This window comes from Rutilus rutilus (assembly GCF_951802725.1).
Source record: "Rutilus rutilus genome assembly, chromosome: 12".
Classification (NCBI taxonomy): domain Eukaryota; kingdom Metazoa; phylum Chordata; class Actinopteri; order Cypriniformes; family Leuciscidae; genus Rutilus; species Rutilus rutilus.
Window position 1 is genome coordinate 32,899,325 of NC_140217.1, and position 24,951 is coordinate 32,924,275.

The following is a 24,951-nucleotide window of genomic DNA, read 5'->3' on the forward strand; positions in this document are numbered from 1 at the left end:
TCCTAATAAGAGCCACAGGATTTTAATTATGGCCATTCATAACTCCGCAAACAACCTGTGACTGAAAGGAGCTCCTTAATATTCAGCAGCGTGTTAGTGCAGAGCCGGGGGAGCCAACCGTTGTCTCCTTTGGATAAATCAGGGGTGTGAAGTAACAGGGGAACCGTCCAATAGGAGGAGAGCTAAGCAGTGTATGTGCCAATTTTATCATGCCATTATATACAATTATTTCTGAGGCAAAGAAAATTACATTTAGATAGCCTGGACATCATGGACCAGATTTTCCCCTCAAAAAAGGGAACCAATCACAGAACGGGGAGGGAGCAGCAAGACTTTGACGACGTCTATGCGACACACCGAAGCAGTTTGTTTATATCTATGGATCCAACATGGCAGCAGACGCGAAGTTACCTTTCGATGCAGCCTTAGATAGTGTTCTAAGTAGTTTAGTCGCTGAACGCCATCGTGTACACATAAATCTCTGACCTATCGTCTTCTTCCTCGTCGAATTTCTGTCGCTCTACATACATCATCTGGTATAATTGAAACGATTGGCTATGAGCTACGTACAGGCGCATTTGATTGACATTCGTAGCGCCCAATAAACGGCTCTGGGAATTCGTGAACCACGCCTCAAATACGAGAAAATGAACATGTGGTTCCCAGACCACGTCTCAATGAGACGAGGTCTGACGTTAGCCAGGCTAACATTTAGATGCAATTATAAAAAATATAATAAAATGAACTGTGGACATTAAAACATTTATGCATAAAATAAACAGGGGCAATTTTAATTTCATGATGTTTTTAATTGTTAAAAAAGGTAACATTTAAAAAAAAGGTTCAGTTCTCACTGTGAACTCCACTTCACAGATAATAAGTGGTAGCCAGGAGAATTTTAGAATGACAACAGTCATTCATGACACTATATTCAACAACTACAAGAGTCATTATGCCATTTCTACATTGCACATGCACAGCACTTTCTAGTTTCGCTTTTCAATCCGATCAAGTGTTTACATGTCCTATCGATCGGATTAGAAAAGGAATAAACCACCTCTTCCAATCCAATCAAAATTTCATTCGGATCGATTAAGGTGTTTACGTGAAGGCTTTTCAGTCCAATTATCCCGCCAATCCGATTACTAACAGATTATTTGGTAGCATGTAAACATAGTCATTGATTAATCTCAATATTATTTCATTTTCATTAGTTTTTTTATAAATATATATATATATTTTTTTGTGATTCATTAATGCATTGGACATTATAAAAGTTGCACACATTTATCTACATGTGATGTTTAGGCCTAACAATTTATTGAATTGACTGATTTTTTTAATCATGAAATGTATTGCAATTTATATCATTATAGGCATTTTCAGTATCTTACAGTAATATACACCCTCACATCTGGATAGATGGAACTGAGTATAGAGAGAAAGGAAGGTGCCAAAAGACTGGGGAAATTTTGAGAGGAAGAAGGGAGTGAGTTAGTAAAAGTGGAAGGGAAACAGGGAAAAGAGGGTGTTGAAAGACAGAAGGAGAGGGAGGAATGGGCAAACGAACTGCTGCGTCGTCAGGACGATAAATGGGAGGAAATTATCTAACATCCCCAATCACCCCTCAGTCAAAACTAATGGGTGATGTTATGGAGATACAGGGCTATTGAACCCTCGCATTGACCCCTTTCAACGCTAACAGTGTTGTTTATGACCTCCTCCATGCATTATGACAGTTTCATGACAACGACTAAATATAAGCCATAATCACGGGACATTCCTCTGAATGTTTCTGATGGACCCGCGGTGAAAAACCGGACACTGAGGGGGGTCACGTGTTTGTGTGTGCACGTGTTTGTTGGTACATTAAAGCGCAAACGTGTCTTTGCCAAGCTGTGTGCCGCACCCTCTTCCCAAACACAGGATGCTTCACTTTGTGTTTACTTCTCCAAACAGAAGGCGCACAAAAAAGGTCCCGCAGCACAGGCGCGGACAGGTCAACCTTTAGACCCAGAACAGATCTGAAACAGCCTGATAAAGTGCTTGCTCTTTTTTCCACTCTCATTCATGGTCCACCCATCCTCATCTGCCTGTCAAAGGTCTGTTTCTTTTTTTCTCTCTCTCTCTCCACTCTAACCCTGATCACGAGGCTCAAAGGTGGAGAAAAATCTATTTTTTTTTACGAAAGACTATGAAAACGAACATGTTTTTTAATACTGTGAATTGTGCACATAAAAACCTTTATTAATAAAATAAATTCGGTTATTTCTGATTTCATGATGTCTTTAAAGTCATCATGAAATCAAAATGGTCAATTCTTATTTTTTATGGAATATGACAACCAATTTATCCATCATTTAAACATTTTTATTTCCCCTTTTAATACTTAATCAAAATAACTTCCTCTCCCCCCTTGCAACGGCATTTCTTCTCTTCTCTTATGACATGTACACCAGTGAGAGGGCAGTCCATCAAAGTCCCGCCCTACATTTTATTTCGTTTGAGAAGCAGTTTCACTCGGATAAGTCGCAATAGAGAAGAAAAGACAAATTGCAACTTTCGTTTCATGCAGACTATAATTGTTTAAAAAAAAATTGGGTAATACTTTACAATAAAGTTAAATTCATTAATACTGATGCATAAGGTATATAGTTCCACAGCATTTATTGGTGTAATATTCAGATTAACAAATACTGTATTCAAGACACATACTGCATGCTAACAAATTGAACCGTATCATAAATTGTGTTTATTTTCATCTGTACGTCACCCTGAAGGATGAGCTTGAGATCTTCCTCATCGCACGAGCGCTAACCTAACGCCAGCCTGGCATAGCGAATGGGAGGTTAACTCGGAGTGGCACGCGAGAGAGGCGAGAATAGAGCAGATGACAACATGATCCAGACTGACGCTGGCAGGCCCTTTTATTGCCTCGCCTCCAATCCAAAGTTAAAAATCTTTGAAAACCTAAGAAATGTTGTTGTCTTTTAAATAAAAGAGGCACAAAGCAGCAGCGGGGGGTTATTGTCTGACCCCCGTGGGGGGAGTCGCTGCAACAATTCGTATTCCATCTTTTGATGGCTGCGCGAGAGAAAGCCGAAGGAGGGGGGGGGGGGGGGGGAGGGAGAGGGAGCGCGTGAGAGAGAAAAACACGCACAGACGGAGGAGAGCCTCTCGAGGGCTGCATCAAATTCCTGTGATCATACATAATACTCTTTAAAATGGTGTTTTTCCTTCCTGTTCGTCACGTTCCATTCAGCTGATCAATTGTTTCTCCTTTTGACGGTGCCACCCTCCTTTTTTAAACCCCCCTCCCATTCTAGAGTCCCCTTCCCCTCATCTGTCCTTCTGACATGAGAGAGAGGGAAAGAGAGATAGAGAGAGATAAAGAGTGACAGCTTCTGTCAGAGGCAAGAGAAACAGTCCTGTCGCATTGATTTATGGAGGCAACGCACCACAACTTGTCCAAACTGAAGCCCCCAGTTCATTAATTAGCGAGCTGGGGGACTTTGAAGTAAGCATGTGAAAGTGTGTGTACGGCTGTGTGTGCGTGTGTGTGTTTTACAACATTCGCCTTCATTTATACGCTCTCTCCGGTTACAGAACGAAGCTCTCAGTGGGGAAGTTAAGAAGTGAAACTCTGATTGTCTTTGAACTGCTTCTGACCGCACAATAATCGCTTCTTTTGTCCAGAGCATTGCCTTCTCCTGCTGTCATTAGAGAAGCCAGAAACACAGCTGGTGACAGTTATTTTAATTTTATTTTATTTATCTAGTATATATAATGTATATTTTAGTGTCCAGTTATCTAGAGCATTATTTTGGACCAATGAGATTATAATGCGGGGGCGACGTCACACAACTAGATCAATGTTTTATCTTGCGACTGGTTAGAACAAGAACTCAAATTAAATTAAAGAAGATTTTAGTGCTTATTGCATTATAGTGTTGCGGTTGGTTAGGACGCGGAGCAGAAATACAAGAGCAGGACAGGGTTCTTCCCATTGTCGACTCGACTCAAAAATAAGATGACACCAATGCACTGGAATGATTCTGCACTTGTGTTGGTGGGAAACAGCTGCTTGATGCACTGGGGGCAGGTAATGAACACCAGGGCTGAGTGTGTGTGTAAAGTAATGCAGTCAGCATACCTCTTTACTCTGCTGTTTGCTGCCATGCTGCTGCTGGATGAGCTGAAGGTGGAGTTGTTCTTGCTGTTTCTTGTAGAACTCCTGGAGTTGCTGCTGCAAAATCACAGAGTCATAAATTAAAGACGCCTCTTCTGTATTTCTGCTGTGTTTTATTTATTTTCTCCTGAAGACCAAGTATTATGTTACAAAAGAGATGATTTCCTCTACTATGATCCTAAGAATTAAAAGAGTAATGTACTGTAAAATACCTCATATCTTCAACATTAACATACATGTGGCATAATACTATTTTTGTCATTTCTAAAATCACATTGAATAGCAATGAAAGGGAATAAGGAAGACGTTTGCGAGATTGTCGACACATTCCTCTTGGTTCAAAACGACATAAAAAAATCCTGTTCTTCATGATATATAACCTTTACATTTCACAACTTTCAAAAGTCAAATTTCCCGAGAATCAGGAAGAACTAACCAACAGTGTGTGTGGAATTCTTTGAGTCACGTCACAGATATTCCAAACTGTGTTTATTGCTTCACTACTACATGTATGACAAATCCTCTTTGTTTGTCAAATAGACTGAGCAACAGTTAAGCCAGTTGAAAGGGAGGAATTACTGTATGTTTGATACATTAAAAGAGAAAGGAACTAATTGTAGGGCAATTAGGAATTTATTAGTAGTTAATTGTTGTTGCCATTTTATAATAGATTCTATATTATTATTATTATACATTTATATATTATATTCCAAATTGTTTATTCAGATTATTTATTGAACTCCGCTTCACATCGTGGCGCAAGGATCCTCAAGGCTTATAATTTAATTAGAATTCTTGTAATGTCATAGTGTTAGTTTAAACCCGATTAATATTTGAGACATTCAAACGGAAGGAATATATCCGGTATGACACAGAACGAGGGCAAGTACCTGCTGTAACATCAGTGCTTGTTGTTGTTGCAGTAACAGCTGGAGCTGCTGGGGGCTCAGAACTTGGTGTTGGAGGATTTGCTGCATCTGCTGAGGAGTTATGACCTGTGGTGTCATCATAGCAACAGAAACTGGGACCTACACAAACACAGAAAGAGGACGGACATATGAATACAATGGCAATTGGATAATCACATAAAATCTTACTCACAATACATACACTAAAGATAACGTGTCAAATGTCTTATCAGTAGCTTGTCACCAGATGAATGTGCTATGAGATCAAGATCTGTTCTCAAAAAAACCACCTGAGGAGCTTTCAGAACCAGTGATATGAGAAGCCAAAGCTGCTGACTGATGGGAGACTGACAGATACAAAGAGAAAACCCTAACACACACACACAAACACACTTGAACAACCACAGAGCGTCCCCATCATCAAACGTCCCACTCCAGAGACAAGGCCACTGGCCATTATTCTGGAGTGCTGTCCATGTTTTGCTTGTGACTGTTTGAATACGTTTTGTATTTTCATTTTTTTTCATGATTGTTTTCCCCCCTCTTCATCAGCGTGAAGCTTCTTGTCCCTGCGATACTTCACTAAAATGGGTCACAACTCTCACGGTGTACCGTTTTGTTGTGTACGTAAACTTAAAATCCCTGAATATCAATTAACACGAATGTAATCGTGTCAGTGCAGGACGTGTTGTCGACTGTGTTCTTTGTTAGTTCGGAAGTACAGAAAAAAATGTCCCTCTCTAAAAAATATATCAAAACACCACATTTAAGGGCACACAAACAAGCTTAAGTGGAATAAAAAGAGTACACATATTATGGGCGTAAAAGAAAATGGCGTGTGATGACATTGAGAGGGTCCTCGTGCTGTTGACAGGGGTCTTTAATTAGAGAAGAGGCTGTGTGAATACAGTACACGCGTGTGTCTCAGTGTCAGCCTTTCTCTGATACACCGTGCCATTAAAATCTCCTTTGTGACATTGGGTGACAAACCAAGTCTGTGCTGAACTTGATAGCGGCGGGCATTTGCAACTGTTAACACATATCCCCAGTGTGTTTTAGCAAGCGTGTGCGAGATCGCAGATGTATGTCTCACATCTGCTGCAGATTGGCCAGACATTAGGGCGACAGTCTCCCTTCACCAAGGTTACCTCAATTGCATCTGTGATTCAGAAACGCTGACACGCGTTTGAATTTGTCACGTCTTGATGAATGTAAATGAGTGTGTAAGGGGCGGGGCTAACTGTCACATTGCCTCCGCCTATTTCAAACTAATCTAAATATAACAACACATGCAATGTCACAAACGGGGTTGAACTTGTTATAAACTCAACACCAAAATGGATATGTGGTGCTTGGAATCAAAGTTGAACACACAGGCAGGCGCCGCAACACACGGTTGGTACGTCTTAATATGCGGCCCATTTTTCACTTGGCTTAGCGCACCATTTGCATAGGCTGCACCCCTTGATTTCTTCATTTCACAGTCATTATGCACTCACGTCCTTATTTCTCAGCGCCACTAATTTTGATGAACTATTCTGAAGGTCAGAGAGGCAGACGAGTGGGTGGTGAGACAATGCGAGCTAAAACACACAGACAACACCAGATGCACGTTTGTACATTTATTCTTGACTATGAAATCCTTACCAATTTATAATTGCCAATTTGGATGTTTCAGGGGTTTTTTTAACAATTGAAAGTTTGAAAGAGACAGATTTTTTTTAACTTAAATTTACTTACGAATTTCATTTGATCAGGCTTAAATTTTCAACATAAAACATGAACAAACATTTACACTCAGCAAAATAATGTATTTGCTGATTTGGACAATTTTTATTTAAAAAAAAAATGTTCTTGTAAAATGTTTGAGAATAAACATTTACAACAAACATTTCATTTGATATGAATGCAATTTCTAAAACAATCTTTGGTTTTGAATAAAAAAGAAAATCTTAACTGAAATGGCCAAATAAAAAGTGTAATAAACTAACATATTTAATTTTTGGGTAACACTTTACAATACGGTTTCCCCTTTAGTTAATATGAACTAACAATGACCAACACTTCTACAGCATTTATTAATCGTAATGTTAATTTCAGAATTTACAAATACATTATTAAAATCAAAAGTTGTATTTGTTAACATTAGTTAATGCACTCTGAACTAACATGAACGGCCGATTTTTATTAACTAACATTAACAAAGATGAATAAATACTGTAACAAATGTATTGCTTATTGTTAGTTCAAGTAAGTTAATAAATGAACTAATGTTAGCGAATGATACCTTATTGTAAAGTGGTACCAATTTAAGTTATATATTTTCGTTTTTGTGAAGAACTGTTCTCGAAACCAATCAAAATTTTTAAATAAATTTACTTTACAGTTGCAACTACCACACAAATCCTTTTAAACATCTGAAGTAAAATGTAAACGCTTTGTAAAACAAACTAACAACTAAACATTTACTAACTTCTCAGGACACGAAAAATTACAATGCCAGCCTGTTCCAATTAAACCCTTTATATCCACACCTTACAGACACAGTGACACCAGCTTCACACCCTCATTTACTGCATGAACATGTGTGTGTGTGAGTGTGTGTGTGTGTCCACTTCTACCAAACCTCAGCTCTAGCGGAAAGGCTATTACAGCTCACATTTTACTGCCCATTACCACTGAGGTCATTAGTGGAGAGAGGGATGGGCCTCCTCTTAACCTATTGATCATTGTAACTACTAGCATTTAATCCGCTGGTGAATGAGCTGGAATCTCTTTAAGACAGGCCTGCCGCAGAAGAGAAGCACTTCAGCTGAAAAATATCATCCTGGCCACTATATCAGCAGCACTTAAGAGGAGTGAGGGATACCACTGCTTACTGCTCAGAGCTGTTCGCTCTTCTCCTCTGGCCGTAATTGTGGAAGTGTGCGGAATGAAATTATTATTATGAATTGCGGTAAATGGCCGTATCGCTTGATAAGAGGTGAGGAAAGAACAAATACATATTTCAAGTCGTCTCATAATGAAAGCGCTATGAGATAAAGCATATATCTGGTTAAACGAGATGGGAATTTTATGAACGCATATTTCAGCTGTCATGTGGATAGGTTTTAAAGAGAACAAAACTTGTTTGCCAAGAAAGAATTGTTAGGAGAAAAGAAAAGTGAGCATACTTAAGAAAGTTGAAGGTTATTAATTTCACTAGAAAGAGGTGTAGGTAGGCCAGGTGTGAGTGTAGCACATTAACACACAGAAAGTGAAACGTACTCAAACAGCTGCTATGTGACTGTACTGTAGCAGGCAATGTGCTAGCGCAGGCCTGCTGTCCACAGGCCCTACCCAAACTACACACACACACATCATATGCTGTACACTCAACATTCACATGCCAACACATGCAAACATCTGCAATGTGCAAAATTGAATAATAAGTGAACCTGATACTTAGGCCAAGTTTCACAGACAGGGTTTAGATTAAGCTAGGATTAGACCTTAGTTCAATTAGGACATTCAAGTAGCTTTTATAAAGTTGCCTTAAAAAAACAAAACAACTTACTGGTGTGAATCTTGAGACAAAACAATGGCACTGGCACATACAAGATATGTCAGAGCAAATTGCTTTCAGTTAAAACCGCTCAAACATGCATTTTAGTCTGGGACTAGGTTTAAGCCTTGTCTGTGAAAGCGGCCACTAATGTTTAAAAAAATCATTTTTTTTTCAAAATCATTAAAATATATGTAAAAATAATACGTAAAATATATATATATATTTTAATCACTTTGCCTCTTCAATCAAACATAAAAGTGCAAAAAATTTTGGGCATAAAAATGAATGATGTTACATTTATTTTTATATATTTTTTAACTTGAAGGTGTTGAATCGTAAGGGATACAACAACAAAACGATGCCAGCTGAGAGATGGAGCGTATTGGACGCAGAAGCGGATCCAGCTCATTTAAGCCTGGCGCTCATATCCACCGTCCAGTTCATCTTCAGTCCATGACTATGAACAGGAAACGCCATCCAAAAATACGGCTCTAATGAGGAAACATCTGACACACATCTGACGAACCTCAGAAACACTGATACTGACTTAATGAAGAACGCATTCTTCCTGAGAGAGCAAAATGTCATGCACGGAGAGAACGAGAAAAAGAGAGAGAGAGAGAGAGAGAGAGGGAAAGAGAGATAGGCAATTAAGATGAAGAGCGAAGGGGGGCAACTTCAATCAGAACGTCTCGTACATTGAACTGGACGCACGGAAACAGGTTGCAAAGAAAGAAAGAAAGAAAGAAAGAAAGAAAGAAAGAGGGCAGAAAAAAAAAGAAAATCAAATTTTAATGCCAGCTCCCCGGTGTCATCTTGTTTTGTCAGGACATCAAATAGAATTGAGAAGTACAAAATAACAAGCCCTTGAGAAATCAGAGGAGGTTTGGTCTGTTTGAAGCCTCTTGGTTTACCTTGTCCAGAGATATAGGGAATAGCACTGTCCGTACGCTCATTTGGCATGGAGTGCCGTGGAAAAAAAGGATTTCATACTACGTGTGAGCTGTAATTATTCATTTGAATGCACAATTTTCATTTCTGGAAATTTTGTTTTGCTCAAATGTTTTTTAAAAGTTCTAAAACAATTCATTTAACAAGTAAAAATATTCTGCTTAGAAAGTAAAAAAAAATCCAGTTTAACATGAAATTTGCATTCCTAATGTATTAAATGGAGATATTCTTGTCTAATATTAATGCATTTATGAAAACATGCATGTACTATTATTATTATTATTGTTATGAAACAAAAAATCTCTAGGGCTGAAGCAAAGATATATTAATCTCCCCCAGCCGCTTCTGAATAGCGAATAATTCCCATCCCCTCTTCCTCGCTTTGGCTCTCGCGCAGCCCGTTTACAGTTCACATAAACAGGATAATCATAGTCACATTTTCTGCCCATTTACCGAGCAGATTCTGCGGGGGGAAAGCGGTCCATTCAAGGCAACTGTAAAAACAAAAGTCCAGATTGCGCTTTAATTAACTTCTAAACCACAAACAAACAAGTTCTCAGTAGAGCTGGCCCGGTCTGCCGTAAAACAAACAAGCAGGGGCGAAGGAGAGCATGAGGTTTAGCTTTGCCTTTCCCACACTAACTCAACCCCACTGCAGGTGGGTGTCCCGAAGGGGTGGGGTGGACCATCAGCCCCGGGACTCAGGGGATACTCACTTAATCTTGCACACAAACTGAAGGTGGATGCATTACGGATGTGGCACATGTCTTGATGTGTTGCTAAGTGTTTGCCTGGGATTCGAGCACAAAAAATAAACACAATCACACAAACTAACCCAGATTTTAAAGCTTTTTTTCTTTTCTTTTTCTCATCTTTCTGCATTTTAAGATGCAAAAACTTGAATGAAAACCTGCATACTGAATTCATATATTTATATTTTATATCCTGACCCTTGGCATCCACTGCCTTCGTGGAAGTGCCTACTTGTGCGTTCAGAAATTACGATGTGCTGTGCGCTCAAGTGATTGTGGCCAGAATTAAATGCACGCTTTGGCCAAATTCAAAGTTATTTCCTCAGTTTTCACTTCCCAACAAAGACAGCTTTGTTTATTTCTAGTACCACTAAATAAACAGCAAAGGATGAGCATTAAATATACTGTATAATCCATTTATTTAGCAGACACGTTTATCCAATGCAACTTACAAATGAGTAACATCACAAGCAATTTATCGGGAAAAAAAAAAGTATATTAAATGTATTGTCATCATTAATTTAATATTTCCTTTTTAAATTAAATATTAAATATGCTGCCACAAAGAATTATGGGACTAATTTCTGTTTAATTAAATACTAGACTAAATTAGTAATATTTTTCTTTGCAAGCCATTCTAACTATTCTTCATAAGCAGTTTACAACATGTTTTACAATTACAGTTTATCATCAGATCCACTGTTCTACCACCATGATTATTTAACTGACACGCTGGGCTCACAGAGATTCCCACTGGTAAATATGACATTGTGGTGGAGATCTTGTAAAAGCAACCTTACAGACATGACTGGCAGCAATAATCATTTCTAACAACCTCAACACAACCCCAAGTGACCCTTGACGTGACTCTCCTCTCACACACTAAAACAAGACAAAGCAAAACCGCTGAACGTCTCCGGCTCAACTCAGTCTGACATGTGCCACTAAAAACAATGGTGTCGACAAACTGCCTTTGACCACTTTACACCTTTCCAGTACACCCTAACGCCCTTTCCTCTCTCCCTCTCTTTTGCTCTACTCATCCCACTGATATGATTTATGGTTTACCAGCTCAGCGAGGTTACGCAACGTCGCACATGCCTTCAGATGTGTTATTGGAGTCGGTGGAGATTTAATTAAGATCACAGCCACACAAATCCCCCTCAAATTGAGAATTTACTCGAGACAATGGTCGTCACATCCTCGCACGGGAGAGGTCTCATTCTGCACAACGCCAAACGACAACAACGCTAATCCGTGTTTCCATGACATCACATGAAGGTTTCGGTAAATTGGGATTTGTGTTTTCATCGGCCACGTTGTGATGTTCCTCGTCAGGGTTGATTAATATTGAGTGGAAGATACTGTTGGCATGTTGCAAGAGCTAATATGCAACAAAGAAGACACAACCGAGTTTATCTTTGTTGTAATTTGTGAAATAAAATCAAAACTTTTACAAAAATTGCGCCAATAATTGAGAGTACCGAATGTAATCTCTAAATCTCTGTTCTGCCCTAAAATTAGTTTAGAAAGTAAAAAGTTGCAGATGTGTGAGTTGAGGAAGAATGTTTTTTTTTGTTTTTTTTTGCTGTATATCATAAAATTGTCTTTCAGAGCAATTCGTCACTATGCTGCTCTTTCCTGAGAGAATGCTCACCTGGTGTGCTTTCTGGAAACCGAGTAGGAGAAAAGGAAGAACAAATGCATCTTTAGAAGAAAAAAAAAAACCTAAAGTTTTTTTTCCTCTGTGGGAGAATGAAGGAAAAAAGACAACAGAAAAGAACAGCTGGCAATGCCGTGTGTCATCACCAAAGTATTCTCGATTCTTACCACATAATGTAGAGCAATACGTCTGTGAAAGAGGTCAGCCACATGAACGACTGACCAGATAACCCCCCCCCACCCAACTCCTTTTTCCCTTTCTTATGGGAAAATATCTATTTAACACACAGTTTGCTTGTTCTCCAGTCTCATGTAAACACACACGTGAATATTCTCTCACACACCAACATGGTCGTGGCCGCTAATACGTGTCGAGCGGTAGGAATGACAGGTGTTGGCAGGCTCACGGCCTGTCAGGGCACAACATAAATGCGGTTCGGCCCCAGCCAGAGCGGACCCTAATGCACTACTAATGAACAATAAATCAAGTCTGATTACAAACTGTCAGCCCAATCAGCTCTCACGCTTTCTAAACGAAGGGGCCCGGTGGTCACAGCTGTGTGGCGTTACCCTCCGCGGGGCTCCCTGTTTAGCCTTTACTTTCCACACGTCCAGTCGTTCCCTCTCTCGATCCTCTCCTGCCATCCTCGAACTGAAGCGCCCCCCCCACCCCCCGACCTCGAGTCCCAAACTTCACAATCATTACATTCTGAATAATGATGACAACCACAAACTTTTGTCCTAACTATTACACATCAGCATTCAAATCATTTCCTTTAATAACATTTAAATGCATCACTGAAATATAAAGCTATTATTTTAAAACCTATATATCTTTACAACAAACAACCAAAGAAAATAACTGCATTTAAAACTAGTAAAGGAGAGTGTCAAAACTTTGCCTTAGTTTCAGTGATCACACCACTGGCATGTGCACACACACACACTGACACACAGGCAAGGGCCCATGATACAAGTGTCAAATCATGAAGGGGAGCAACCCCCCACCCCCTCTCCCCCCACCCCCCACACACACACACACACACACACAAGCAAAATGCAACACATACCTAAACAATCTAACTTAAAATATTATTAAATCCAACATTGAATAGCATGTGCAATCTAAAAACCTTTTTACAACTGAAAAAAAGATGCTTAAGTTTCTTCATAACTATAAAAGTCTTAAAAAACATATGCACAGCATTTAACAAAAGCCTCGTAAAAACCCTGCGCTTGTAAGCTGCAAGTGAAAGGAGAAGCTTCAAACATCAACTTGTAATCGCATCACAGTGTTTACACAGTGTCTCCTAACCAACCAGCATGATAGAAACTAATACAAACAGCATGCAGAGAAATCAGCCTCTTTTCCTTTTCCCCTGGACGCAATGCATTGTAAAACTTTTCTACGGCAACAGAAACAGCTCTTTCACGGAAAAATTACAGAATCAATCATATTGACAAACCTGACAAACTCCATTTGGCTGGCAGGGTAAACAGAGTGAAGCTGGGCCGTTTGGAGGATCGCGGAAGATGAGAAGACACGAGTCGCGGAGCGGAGAGCGAGAGAGAGAGAGAGAGAGAGAGAGAGCGAGCGAGCGAGCGAGAGAGAGAGAGAGAGGCGTTTACAGTGAGCGTGTGCGTGTGCTGCCGCGTCTCGAGCCTTTTTCCCGGGGATATGGACAGATTGCACGCGCAAGGTTGCTCCCTAGCTGACAAGATACAAAACTATCCAATCAACCACGCCCTTTCTCCACCAATCACAAGCAGCCCTCTAAACATAATCAATTCAAATGGGGACACAAGCAGCGGCAGGGGCCGCCGCAGGCCGTGTGTGTGTGTGTGTGTGTGTGTGTGTGTGTGTGTGTGTGTGTGTTTGGAGGAGGAGGAGGAGGGGGCAGGTGAAGCAATGCCTTTGTGTGGGACCCTATTAAAATAAGAGAGAGAGAGCGAGAGAGAGAGAGAGAGAGAGAGAGAGAGAGAGAGAGAGAGAGAGAGAGAGAGAGAGAGAGAGAGAGAGAACAAAAAGAACCAAAACAAAACAAAAAGAAAAAAGCAGCACAGTTGATGGCTATTAACCCTTTGACCCTAGTAAAGGTTTTGTCTGTGCTGGTGAAACAATGGAAGAGTGAAGAAAAGAGACCCTTTAATTAAACAACAGATAAGCAAACACTATATGACAGAGAGAAAGAAACCGAGAGCATCTGCAAGTTGTTGTTGTTCTTATAAAGTGCAATTGTTTATAGTAACAGCTCTTCATTTTAATACATTTTTTTTTTTTGCGTTTTCTTTCATATTATAAATATATAAATGACAGTTATTTAAATGTAAAATATTTTTATATAAAATTTTAGGATAAATCTACAATTTTTCAGATACTTTAAAGTGTACATTCTAATCTATTTTAGAGTCAAACTTTAAATATTGAAAAGGCTGCTGTTTCAATTCACAGACTGACTGTGTGTGGGTTCAATTCACAGTCCAACTCCTTCCAAATCCACTAATTTCCACAGCATAAAATAACACACACCGCAGCTCCACTTCTGCTGCGAACGGTTAGAACATAAGTGCTCAGAGCTAGCAAGTGATTAAAACATCACCACCTTCTCACTTTTTTTTTTTTTTTTTTTATTAAAAAAGAGGGGGAAAACACAGAAAAGTTGCTTCGCCCTCTACTGGCAAATTTGATATTACACACTCAAAACCCAAGGCTAAACTTCCCTCTTTTTTAATAATAAAAAAAAGTGAGAAGGTGGTGATGTTTTAATCACTTGCTAGCTCTGAGCACTTATGTTCTAACCGTTCGCAGCCGCGGTGTGTGTTATTTTATACTTACTGCCTTAGTCAATAGGTTTTTTAATTTGAATATAAGCATTATTTTTTAACTCCTGCATGTAATAATAATAATAATAATAATAATAAAAAAATCATATTTAGGCAAGATAATAGTATTTTTTATATTTTTCATTATGTTAATAATACATTTAATGTATGAAAGATTATAATAATTTGAAAATCAAAATTAAACAGTAAAGACATTACAATAGCAATATAAAAACAAGCGCGAAAATAAATAAAAATGAATAACATATATGATTATTAATAGAAATAAATGAATACCTTTATAAAAGTAATATTGTGGTAGTATCAAATAATAATACATCATGCTATGGTACTGTACATAAACAACAACACAAAATAATGATCATATTCACATAGTGGAATTTATGTTGAATGGGTCCAAAAAAAACATTGTAGTGTCAGTTTGTGGGACTGTAAACAACAGTTTCTGTAGTCCACAAGAAACTGACTGTCTTAATTACTGACCTAAAGAAATGAAGAGTTAAAAGTCTATACATGATACAATGAAATACTTCATTGTTTCTCTGACAAACACTCTCAGGGCACATAGACACACTTATGAAAAAAAAAAAAAAACATGCTCAAGCAAGGGCAAAAAGGCAAGCAGCCGTGCAAGTACGCACACATAACGCATGCAGCCGCTCATATGAACACACACACACACACACACACACACACACACACACACACACACACACACACACACGGTCGTACCCCCTCTCCCATGCCGTTTCCCCTGGGCAGAATGTCGGCATATTCTCAATAAAACACCTTCTTAGCAGTAATAGGCCACTGTTCTCATTTCACTGCTCCCAAAGGGCTCATGATAAATTTAGCAGACATACAGTTCAAGCCTCCTCCTCTTGTCTCTCGCTCGCTCTCTCTCCATCTATCTGTGCTGTGTTCAGGCCTGTACGCCATAATTACCCATACTCTTTCTATCCAAGCCGTCTAATAGATCTTGCTGTTTATTCACTCCATCACTTTGTGAGTCACAGAACCAACACTATTCATTTATGTCTTGTTACAGATAATTGGAAAGCACAGGTTGACTCCTTTGCAAGACTGACACACAAACAATAACGCGCTCCATCTCAGATCAGCTCTACGGTTCCCCGTATGACTGTCAGGGTGACAATGGGCCGGGGGGGGGGGGGGGGGGGGACTGATCCCAGATAAGTGTTTGCTGGTAACCTGCTTGAGTTTAGCATTTGAACCGCACAGTCATTCGAATCCTCTCGTGAAGAGTCATCACAAAACCACTACAGATGTGACGGGTTTTAGTACTACTACTATGACGAGATCTCTTTGTTTAAAGACCGTTCTTAGACCTTTGTGCGGGTCTAAATAAACTCATTAGTAACGCTGTCCTGTGACTAAACGTAATCTGTTGTTTACAGGTTTTAGCATGAACAGGTGTGATGTTAACAGAAAACAGCTGGTGCTGTAGGCAACAACCTTCGTTTTGAAGGACCGACACACACACACACACACACGCACACGCATCTTGAATGTCACTTCTATTAATGAATGAGCAGAGACCAAACAGTCATCTCTGACCTCTGACTATCATGACGGCAGCAGTTTCAGTACAGTATGTGTGCGGTGTTGATATTTGGCACAGGTAATGAGGAACAGACAATCACTACAGAAGCCACAAACTCTGAAATGATTATATGTGCATTTAGCAATTTGCACTATGACAAAAGCTGCTTAATATCGAGCAGATCCTGTTTTGCTAATCCTGTGCTGATACGTTAGCGAAAAGTGTTCCACCACGGTCTTTGCTTCGCTGCGGCTTTGACTTCAGTCAAAACACGAGCTTTTGTTGGTGATGTTCGACATAAATGAAGTGGGTGGGGGAATGTTGTTTTCTTTATGTTCTATTGTGATTAATTCAGAGCATGTCCTTTTTTTGAGTCAGACACTATTTTTTGGAGGCGTCATCAAAACATTTCGATCAGAGGAAAGAAACACGAAATCTTAAGAAACAAACTACCATATTTGAACAGTGTAAAAAAAAATCATTTGATTTTGAAAAATCATTTTCATTTGATTTATGTAGTTTTTTGCATTACATTTTTTCTACAGTTTACAGTCTATTTACCTCAGAAAGTACTGGTTAATTTAAGGTAACTACATGGGCTAAGGTTAGGTTTGGGTTAGGGCTAGTTTTAACCCAGTAATTGTAATAACGATAACATGTACATAGTATGTACATGGGGAACTGGACTGTGAAATAAAGTGCTACTGAAATGTGTATATTAATACCGGCTGGACAATGAAACTAGTATTGGAGGTTTCACGCTTATATATGCGTGTCCTGGTGGCGAATCTTCACTGATTTTACATTCCATCAGTAAGAGCAGAGTGTGAAGGTTGAATTAGCAGAGCAGTAGCAGCTGTCCATAAAATATTGCAATCCACACAACATAATGGGAGACATATCAGAGTTCAAAAGAGGAAAAACTGTTGGTGCGCAGCGAGACGCTGGCTCATCTGTGACCAGGACGGTGAGTCTTTGTGGTGCATCAGAGAGCGATAATATCCAGGGTAACATCAGCGTACCAACACGTACTGTAGGACGAACCACATCCAACAGGAGTAACTGTCGACGCAAGAGGAAGATGTCTGAAAGGGATTCATATACATGAAAAAAAAGAAGAAAAAAAAAGCTCCTGTTCATTGGGAGCTACACAAAGTCAATATTCATGGTCAAGCTGCTATTGCCAAACATTTGGTCACTCTTGCCAATGCCAAATGTTGGTGTCAATGGCTCCAACAGTGCAAATCTTGGACTGTGGAAAATGTGAAACGTATTGTTCTCTGATGAGTTCACCTTCACTGTCTTTCCCACATACCTGGGAGTTACGGTGTGGAGAAGCCCCAAATTTGGCTTAACACCTGACTGTTGCTGTCCAGAGTGAAGCACTGGGTGGATCAGTGATGGTTTGGTCTGTAATATCAAGGCTTTCCCTGCTGTGCTTGATGGGCACGTCACTACCAAACCATTCCGGAGGACTAATGGTTCAAGCATTGTACCCTGAAGGGGGTGCCATGTACCAGTATGATAATGCATCAATACACACAGCAAGACTTGTGACAGAATGGTTTGATAAACATGAAAGTGAAGTTGAACATCTCCCATGGCCTGCACAGTCACCAGATCTGAATATTTTTGAGCAACTTTGGGGTATTTTGGAGGAGTAAGCCAGAAAACGGTTTCCTCCACCAGCATCACATAGTGACCTGGCCACTGTTCTAGAAGAGGAATGGCTCAAAATCCCTCTGGCGTGGGGTGAAACACATGTATCTGTCATTCCCAAGATTAATTGATGATGTTTGGAGATATACACGATTGTTTGGAGATATATATATATGAAGAGTTCAGATGCGAAAGCCTCTAAGTGCCATCTGAAATTTTCTTCTAGAATGATCATTTTTATGAAGCTCGTATATTTAAGTTCAGTAATTTCACTTAAATGGCAATTAATAGGTAATCTTCATTGCCATTTAAGTGAAATTACTGAACTTTAATATACAAGCTTCATAAAAATGATCATTCTAGAAGAAAATTTCAGATGGCACTTAAAGACTTTTGCATCTGAACTCTTCATATTATATATATATATATAATATATAATTTTATATATAATATATATATATAAAAATATGTTAAAATGTAATTTATTCCTGTGATCATTCTAATGTGCTGATTTGGAGCTCCAAAAACATTTCTTATTATTATCATCATCAATGTTCAAAACAGTCAGGCTGCTTAATAACTTTGTGGAAATCGTAATACACATTTTTTCAGGATTCTTTAATGAACAGAAAGTTCAAAAGAACAGCATTTATTAAAAAAAAATTTAAAATTAAAATTGTAACTGCTGAATAAAAGTATTAACACTATTTAAGGTGACGTAGTTACACGTTACTACATGTACTTACTATAGTAATAACAGTAAATTATGCATAATTTCAAGTAACTAAGCATGAACCAAATCCTAATCCTAACTGTAACTCTATAGTAAGTACATGTAGTTACTTAATGTTACTCAGTACTTATTTGAGTAAGTACAATGTTACTACATCATTTTAACGGTAGTTAACTAATAAAATATTGGAAAAATTTAGATAATTTAAATAAATACTAATTACACATAATATATTAAACTAAATGTAATAATAAATGTAGTAATATTTTAATTTTAAATGGTATATCACAAATAAAATAAAATATTAAGTTAAGGAATCTGTTTTAATATATTCATTATACATTCAGGCATCCTCTGAGATCAAAGAAAAAATTTACTGCCATGCTAAAGGAGTGTCAGCCAAATGCAAGCGAACATCTAGTGAACATCTTTGCGTTACTAAACTCAGTCGACCTTTCCAAACAAAGCAGCACAAGGCCACGGCAAGGTATTTTAACATCTGTAATAAATATAAACCAACACCATATGGGTTTTGTCTACTCTCAATGACAATATTAATACTTTAGAAAAAAAATAAGAAAAAGAGAGCGAGCGAGAAAGAGCTCAACTACTAAAAGCAGTTAAACATACACGCGCTGATCACAATAGCCTCTCATGCTAACCACTGACAACCGTCAGTTCTCCAGTGAACCCACAGGCTGTCAGATGTGGCTTCACACAAGAGACTTCACCAAGCTTCTCATATTGCAGTTAGTGTTTTGGAGTCTCAAATACGACCTAATCACATCTATCCATAAACTCCCCGCAGGACGAATGAATCAGTCATAGCAACACGGACCACACATCTGCATACCGTGGCGGAAAACGGATGAAAAGATGGAAAGATTTGAGGGATGAGGGGAGAAGGGGAGGAGACAAGAAGAAGGGTCTGGTGGGTTGCTCGGGGGGAGAAAAGAAACATGACTGAAGTGAAAAGGTCTCTAAAATGGCACTGTTGCTTTAAGGGTTGGCGCTCGGAGTTGATGCGACAGCAATCTGATGGTTGGACGTTACTCACTGGCTGAGCCAGACGGTCTGGAAAAAAGCGTGATGACCTCATCGTGACAGCATCATCCAAACCTGTTTCTCATCTACACATTACACATAATGCATTCTTACAATATGACTAGAAAAAACAAACGGCTGAAGAGAACAGGAATGATACGTGGCTACAGCCACAGATGGAGGAATGAGAAATACGCAGACGGTTCCTTCTGAGGTCCTTCAGAGTGAAAAAAAAGCGGCAAAACGATTATGACTTTAAAGTAATAGTTAGCCCTAAAAAGACGATTCTGTCATCATTTACTAATCCCTCATGCTTGCCAAAACCATTTGACTTTCTTTTTTTCTGTGAGACACAAAAAGTGACTTTTTGGAGAATATCTTAGCTGTTCTGTACTGTTGTCTTTATTAGGTATTGAAGATGATTCTAGTATACATCATGTTGTACAGACAGATGGGTTGAGTGGTGTGAAAGGAACTCACTTATTATAAACGGAAAGACAACAAAGGAAATGATTTTTGACTAGGCTATATATACAGTATATACAGTATATATATATTATATATATATATATATATATATATATAGCCTAGTCAAAAATCATTTCCTTTGTTGTCTTTCCGTTTATAATAAGTGAGTTCCTTTCACACCACTCAACCCATCTGTCTGTACAACATGATGTATACTAGAATCATCTTCAATCATATTATATATATATATATATAACACCAGTGGCTGTACATAACATTCAGATTGAAACAGTGTCATCTTATAAATACTTGGGTGTCTATGTGGATGCTGCTTTATTATGATGCATTTGATTGATAAAAAGTGATAGTAAGGGCATTTAATTTGTTAGAAATTATTTCTGTTTCAAATTAAAGCTGTTCTTCTGAACTTAATTCAACAAAGAATCCTGAAAAAAGTAGCAAGGTTTTCACAAATATATTAAGCTGCACAACCATTTTCTATGAAAGCTTGTTTCTGCCACAGAATAAAAAAAAAAGGTAATTGCGACTTTTTATCTCGCAATTCTGACTTTTTTCCCCTCAAAGTCAGAATTGCGAGATAAAAAGTCGCAATTATCTCTTAAATTGTTTTATTACGTGGCAGAAACAAGCTTCCATAATTTTCAACGCTGATAATCAGAGATTTTTCTTGAGGACCAAATCAGCATATTAGAATGATTTGGGATCATGTGACCGATGCTGAAAATGAGGAATAAATTACATTTTAAAGTATATAAAAATAGAAGACAATTATCTAAAATTCTATTAATATTTCACAATATTACCGGTTTCCCCTCTGTTTTTTTAACTATATTTTTTTATTTAAAAAAATGCAGCCTTGCATTTTGCAGTCTTGCAAACTAAATTTTTTTTATTTAATTTTAAATTTAAATTTTAGTAAAAAAACTAAAAATTTAGACTGCACACTAAAAATGCAGTCTTGCAAACTAAGAGACCTTTTTTTTTTATTATTCTTACCGATCCCAAACATTTAAACTCCCATCCACACTGACATTATCAAGAGTTGTTGGATTGCAAACAGCCTCATTGTCATGTCCAGATCAGCGCAGGGGTTGACAGACTTCACAGCCCGCGTCTGGCTTCTCGTGGCTGAGCTGGGCTCTATATGCTGTGCTGGGTTTGTCTGTAAGAGAGGCTGGAAGCTCTGGCTGAGCTCCAGCGAGCCCCAGCACACCACACCGCTAATGAGTTACAGATTGTTACACTGTGGTATACATGTGTCAGGACAATGCCATGGGTATCCACCAAAAAAAAAAAAAAAAAAAACACACACACCAAAAAAAAAAAAAAATCTGGAGGGGAAAAAACTGCAGAGAAGAAAGAGGGTATTAGTGAAGGAGAGCCAAGGCCTGACTTCTGCACTGTGTCATGTAGCACTCTATGAAGACGAGGAATTGCAGTCTGTCTGCGCGTGTGTGGAAGGGAGGGGGGTGGTGGGGTTGTGGTGCGGTCCCTTCATCATTTGTTAAAGTGAGAGGACATTATCGCTTGACCTCCACTTGCCCTCCCAACGACTGCATATGATCATGAAAGAAAGGCAAAGAGAAACAGAAGGAGAAAGATTGTGCAAAACAGCTCTACTGATTACTTCCTGTGACATCATCAAAACACTGAAAAAAACTGACATTTTTGACCATTGAGGCCCGAGAGAACAAGCGAGTCTAGTTCACAACAGAGGACATTTAATGAACAATGAATGTTATAAAATGCTCCAAAACTACTTCAGCTGCTGGTGTCTTAGTGTAGGAGCGGAATCCTGTGATCAGGGTCCAACATTAAATTGCTAAAAATAATTAAATAAATGTAAATATTTCAAATTACAATTTTTTTGTAAATTTGTTGTATTATTTATCTTACATATTGGCGTATCTATCTATCTATCCATCCATCCATCCATCCCACACACACACGCACACACGTCAGGTCATCATTTTTACAATTAGATTTAAACCATTTACTATGTTGCAGTATTATGTTGGGTGGTTGCCAGGGTGTTGCTATACAGCTGCTAAGATGTTCTGAATGGCTGCGTGTATGAGACTGCTAGTGTGTTCTGAGTGGTTTCGCATTGCATTGTGATCTGAATTGTTGCTTTACTGGTCTAAATCTGGATAACATTCGGATCCCTAGAAAAGTCCCTTCTTCACTGAAAGTCTATGAGATTTTTCATGCATTTTAGTGTCAACCTGACAAAAAGTCTGACAGCTTAGATAACTAATAGCGCACTTCGCAACAAGCACATTTGCTGAAGATTCTCCATCATTGAGTTTTTGGTACAGCAACAAACTCCAGATGATTTGCACATGTTTACACCAAAAATAAGCGAACCGACCAGCTGATCTCAACAAGCGCCAACACTTTCCAAGGAAACAAACAACCTCTCTTTTCAGGCTGCCTATTGACACCACGTTTGTTTTGCTATATATTCTTGCCAAGTCAAGCGTGAACGCCAAAAGTTTACGCTCAAGCGGCCTTTATCGGCAAAAGTTCACGAGTGCATGAGAATAGGCATGACATTTACACTGTGCAACTAAACCACAATGTGTCTAGTACGGGCATTATGCTGGCGGGTGAAAATCACGTCAAAATAACCCAGCCAACCCAGCTGTAATCCTCCATAGGTGGCAGCTCCCTACCCATCATCCCTTGCGGCAACGGACAGTCAACCACACCTGCTTTCACAGCATTGCCGCAAATAATCCTCTCTCTCTTTTTTTGGTCTTTTTTTATTTTCCCTCATTTCATGGAAAGGGTGGACTATCAAGGAAGGTCCGCAAGTGTTGTTCCTAATTACCTATTTCTCCACTCCTGATCCTGTGGCGGGCATAATTAGTTACCTGGGGCTGCAATCCAATTTGAAGTGATGACAAGAAAGCGATCCATGAAAAAGTAATAAGTTAAATCCAATTTCAGACTGCCTCTAATTAAATGCACATGGAACTAATGACTCAAGCCCTACCATTTCAGTGATAACCGTAATTAGCAAGGAGGGAGTTGCACTCTCTCGATCTTCCTCTCTCTCTCTTTCTCTTGTTGACTCTCTCTTCTCTGCTGTAGGTGTAAAGTGGTAAAGTGGCATGGACTCTTAATTATGCGTGTCATTTTGTCAGTGATTTACTCACGTTTTTTTTTGACCAGTCGAGTGTGTTTAGCCTTTGCTCCGGTCTGTCACTACACCAGATGTTTATGGTGTTCTATGTTGTGTGTCATATTAATAAAGATCCCCCCCCCCCCAATTTAATTTAATTTTTTAAAATCTCCTAGTATGACTAATGAAGAAATATAAGAGTTATTGTCTGTTAATTGTCCAGCATCCAATGCACTACTTACTGTATGTTAGAGACGCCCATCGATTAGCAAAGGTTCCCATGAGTTTACTGCCATACCCTGTGATCCCTATAAGCCCAACAATTAACAATTAGTGTGCTACGATTACATTTCTCACTGCTGACCAAAATAAATAATGTGCAAACACTTAAATCTTCAAAGTCTTAGGTGGAGGGTGATTGAAATGCTGAATGGGTGAGAAAACGGTCACAAATCAAATCAAACGTTCTAGAGTAAGGAAAGCAAATTGACACTGGCTTCTGGCGCCTCAATACAGCAATAACACCTAATATAGATCAGCATCTAATGATAGTATATCACACAAGACAGCAAGAGCTATTGGGTGCACAGATAATATAATGAGCTAAAGAGTTATTGGACGGAACGAAGGAGAGAAAAAGATGCAGGCTCTGTCCAGAATGGCATACTTCCATACAGTATATAATATGCATACTATGCAGTGTCAGAATATTTTCTATATGCAAAGAACGAATGTGCCAAAATGTACAACAAAGCACACCACACTGGGAACTATCCCATAATGCACTGTGCTCAACTTCACCACTTGATTTAAAGGCTGCGTCTGAAAACTTAGGCAGCTGACTTGTTGCCTTGCTGCTTTATAGGCAATGACTTTGTCTACGCACGAAAGTACTCAAAACTGATTTCAGACAGACTTCTGAGGCAGCAAAACGGTTTAATGATCTATAGCAAAATAAAGCATGCTTTAGTGATAACTAAGCAAATATTTAATTACTATTTAATTACTAATTTTCCAGAAGCGGAAACCGTTGGTCAAAAACGTACATTTACACACAAACTGACCACCAACCACAACTTTCAGACGCCATCTTTAATTTGTAGCTAAACATGTCACTGAATGGAAAGCACAGGATTGTGGGATATCAAAGGCAGCGAAGGATATATCTATGCTGCCTTCGAAAAACGATTAGATGAAGGGATCATAGGAGACAGGAAGTGAAGCCAACATTGAATTTGGGCGTTCCTTGATGCGTTCCTACCTTGGAATACATCCTCCGAAGGCAGGGTTTTTTCAGCTTTTGGACGCAGCCAAAGACTTCACATTAAGGAGTACTGCACCAGCAAGAGACATACAATATAGCATACTGTAGGCTACATGTTTGAAATGTTTGATTTGCAAACTTAAAAACAAATAGCAAGCAGTGTACAGTATTTATTATGCAGTACGCTAGGATTCCATCTTGAACACAGTCATAGAAAG

General features: G+C 38.8%; 1 protein-coding gene across 7 annotated transcripts in view; it reads right to left on the reverse strand.

Annotated features, from left to right (window-relative positions):
- Positions 1-24,951, reverse strand: part of foxp1b (forkhead box P1b) — a 193,163-nt gene that overhangs the window by 36,765 nt on the left and 131,447 nt on the right. For 4 of the 7 annotated variants that reach the window (XM_084426902.1, XM_084426903.1, XM_084426904.1 and 1 more), the window contains 2 exons: positions 5,080-5,217; positions 4,154-4,246 (listed from right to left, as the gene is read on the reverse strand). In XM_084426902.1, the coding sequence (XP_084283028.1) occupies positions 4,154-4,246; positions 5,080-5,217 (231 nt within the window). Of the gene's footprint in view, positions 1-4,153; positions 4,247-5,079; positions 5,218-13,475; positions 13,694-24,951 lie in introns of those variants that run through there. The other 3 variants (XM_084426906.1, XM_084426907.1, XM_084426905.1) reach the window with 3 other exon arrangements.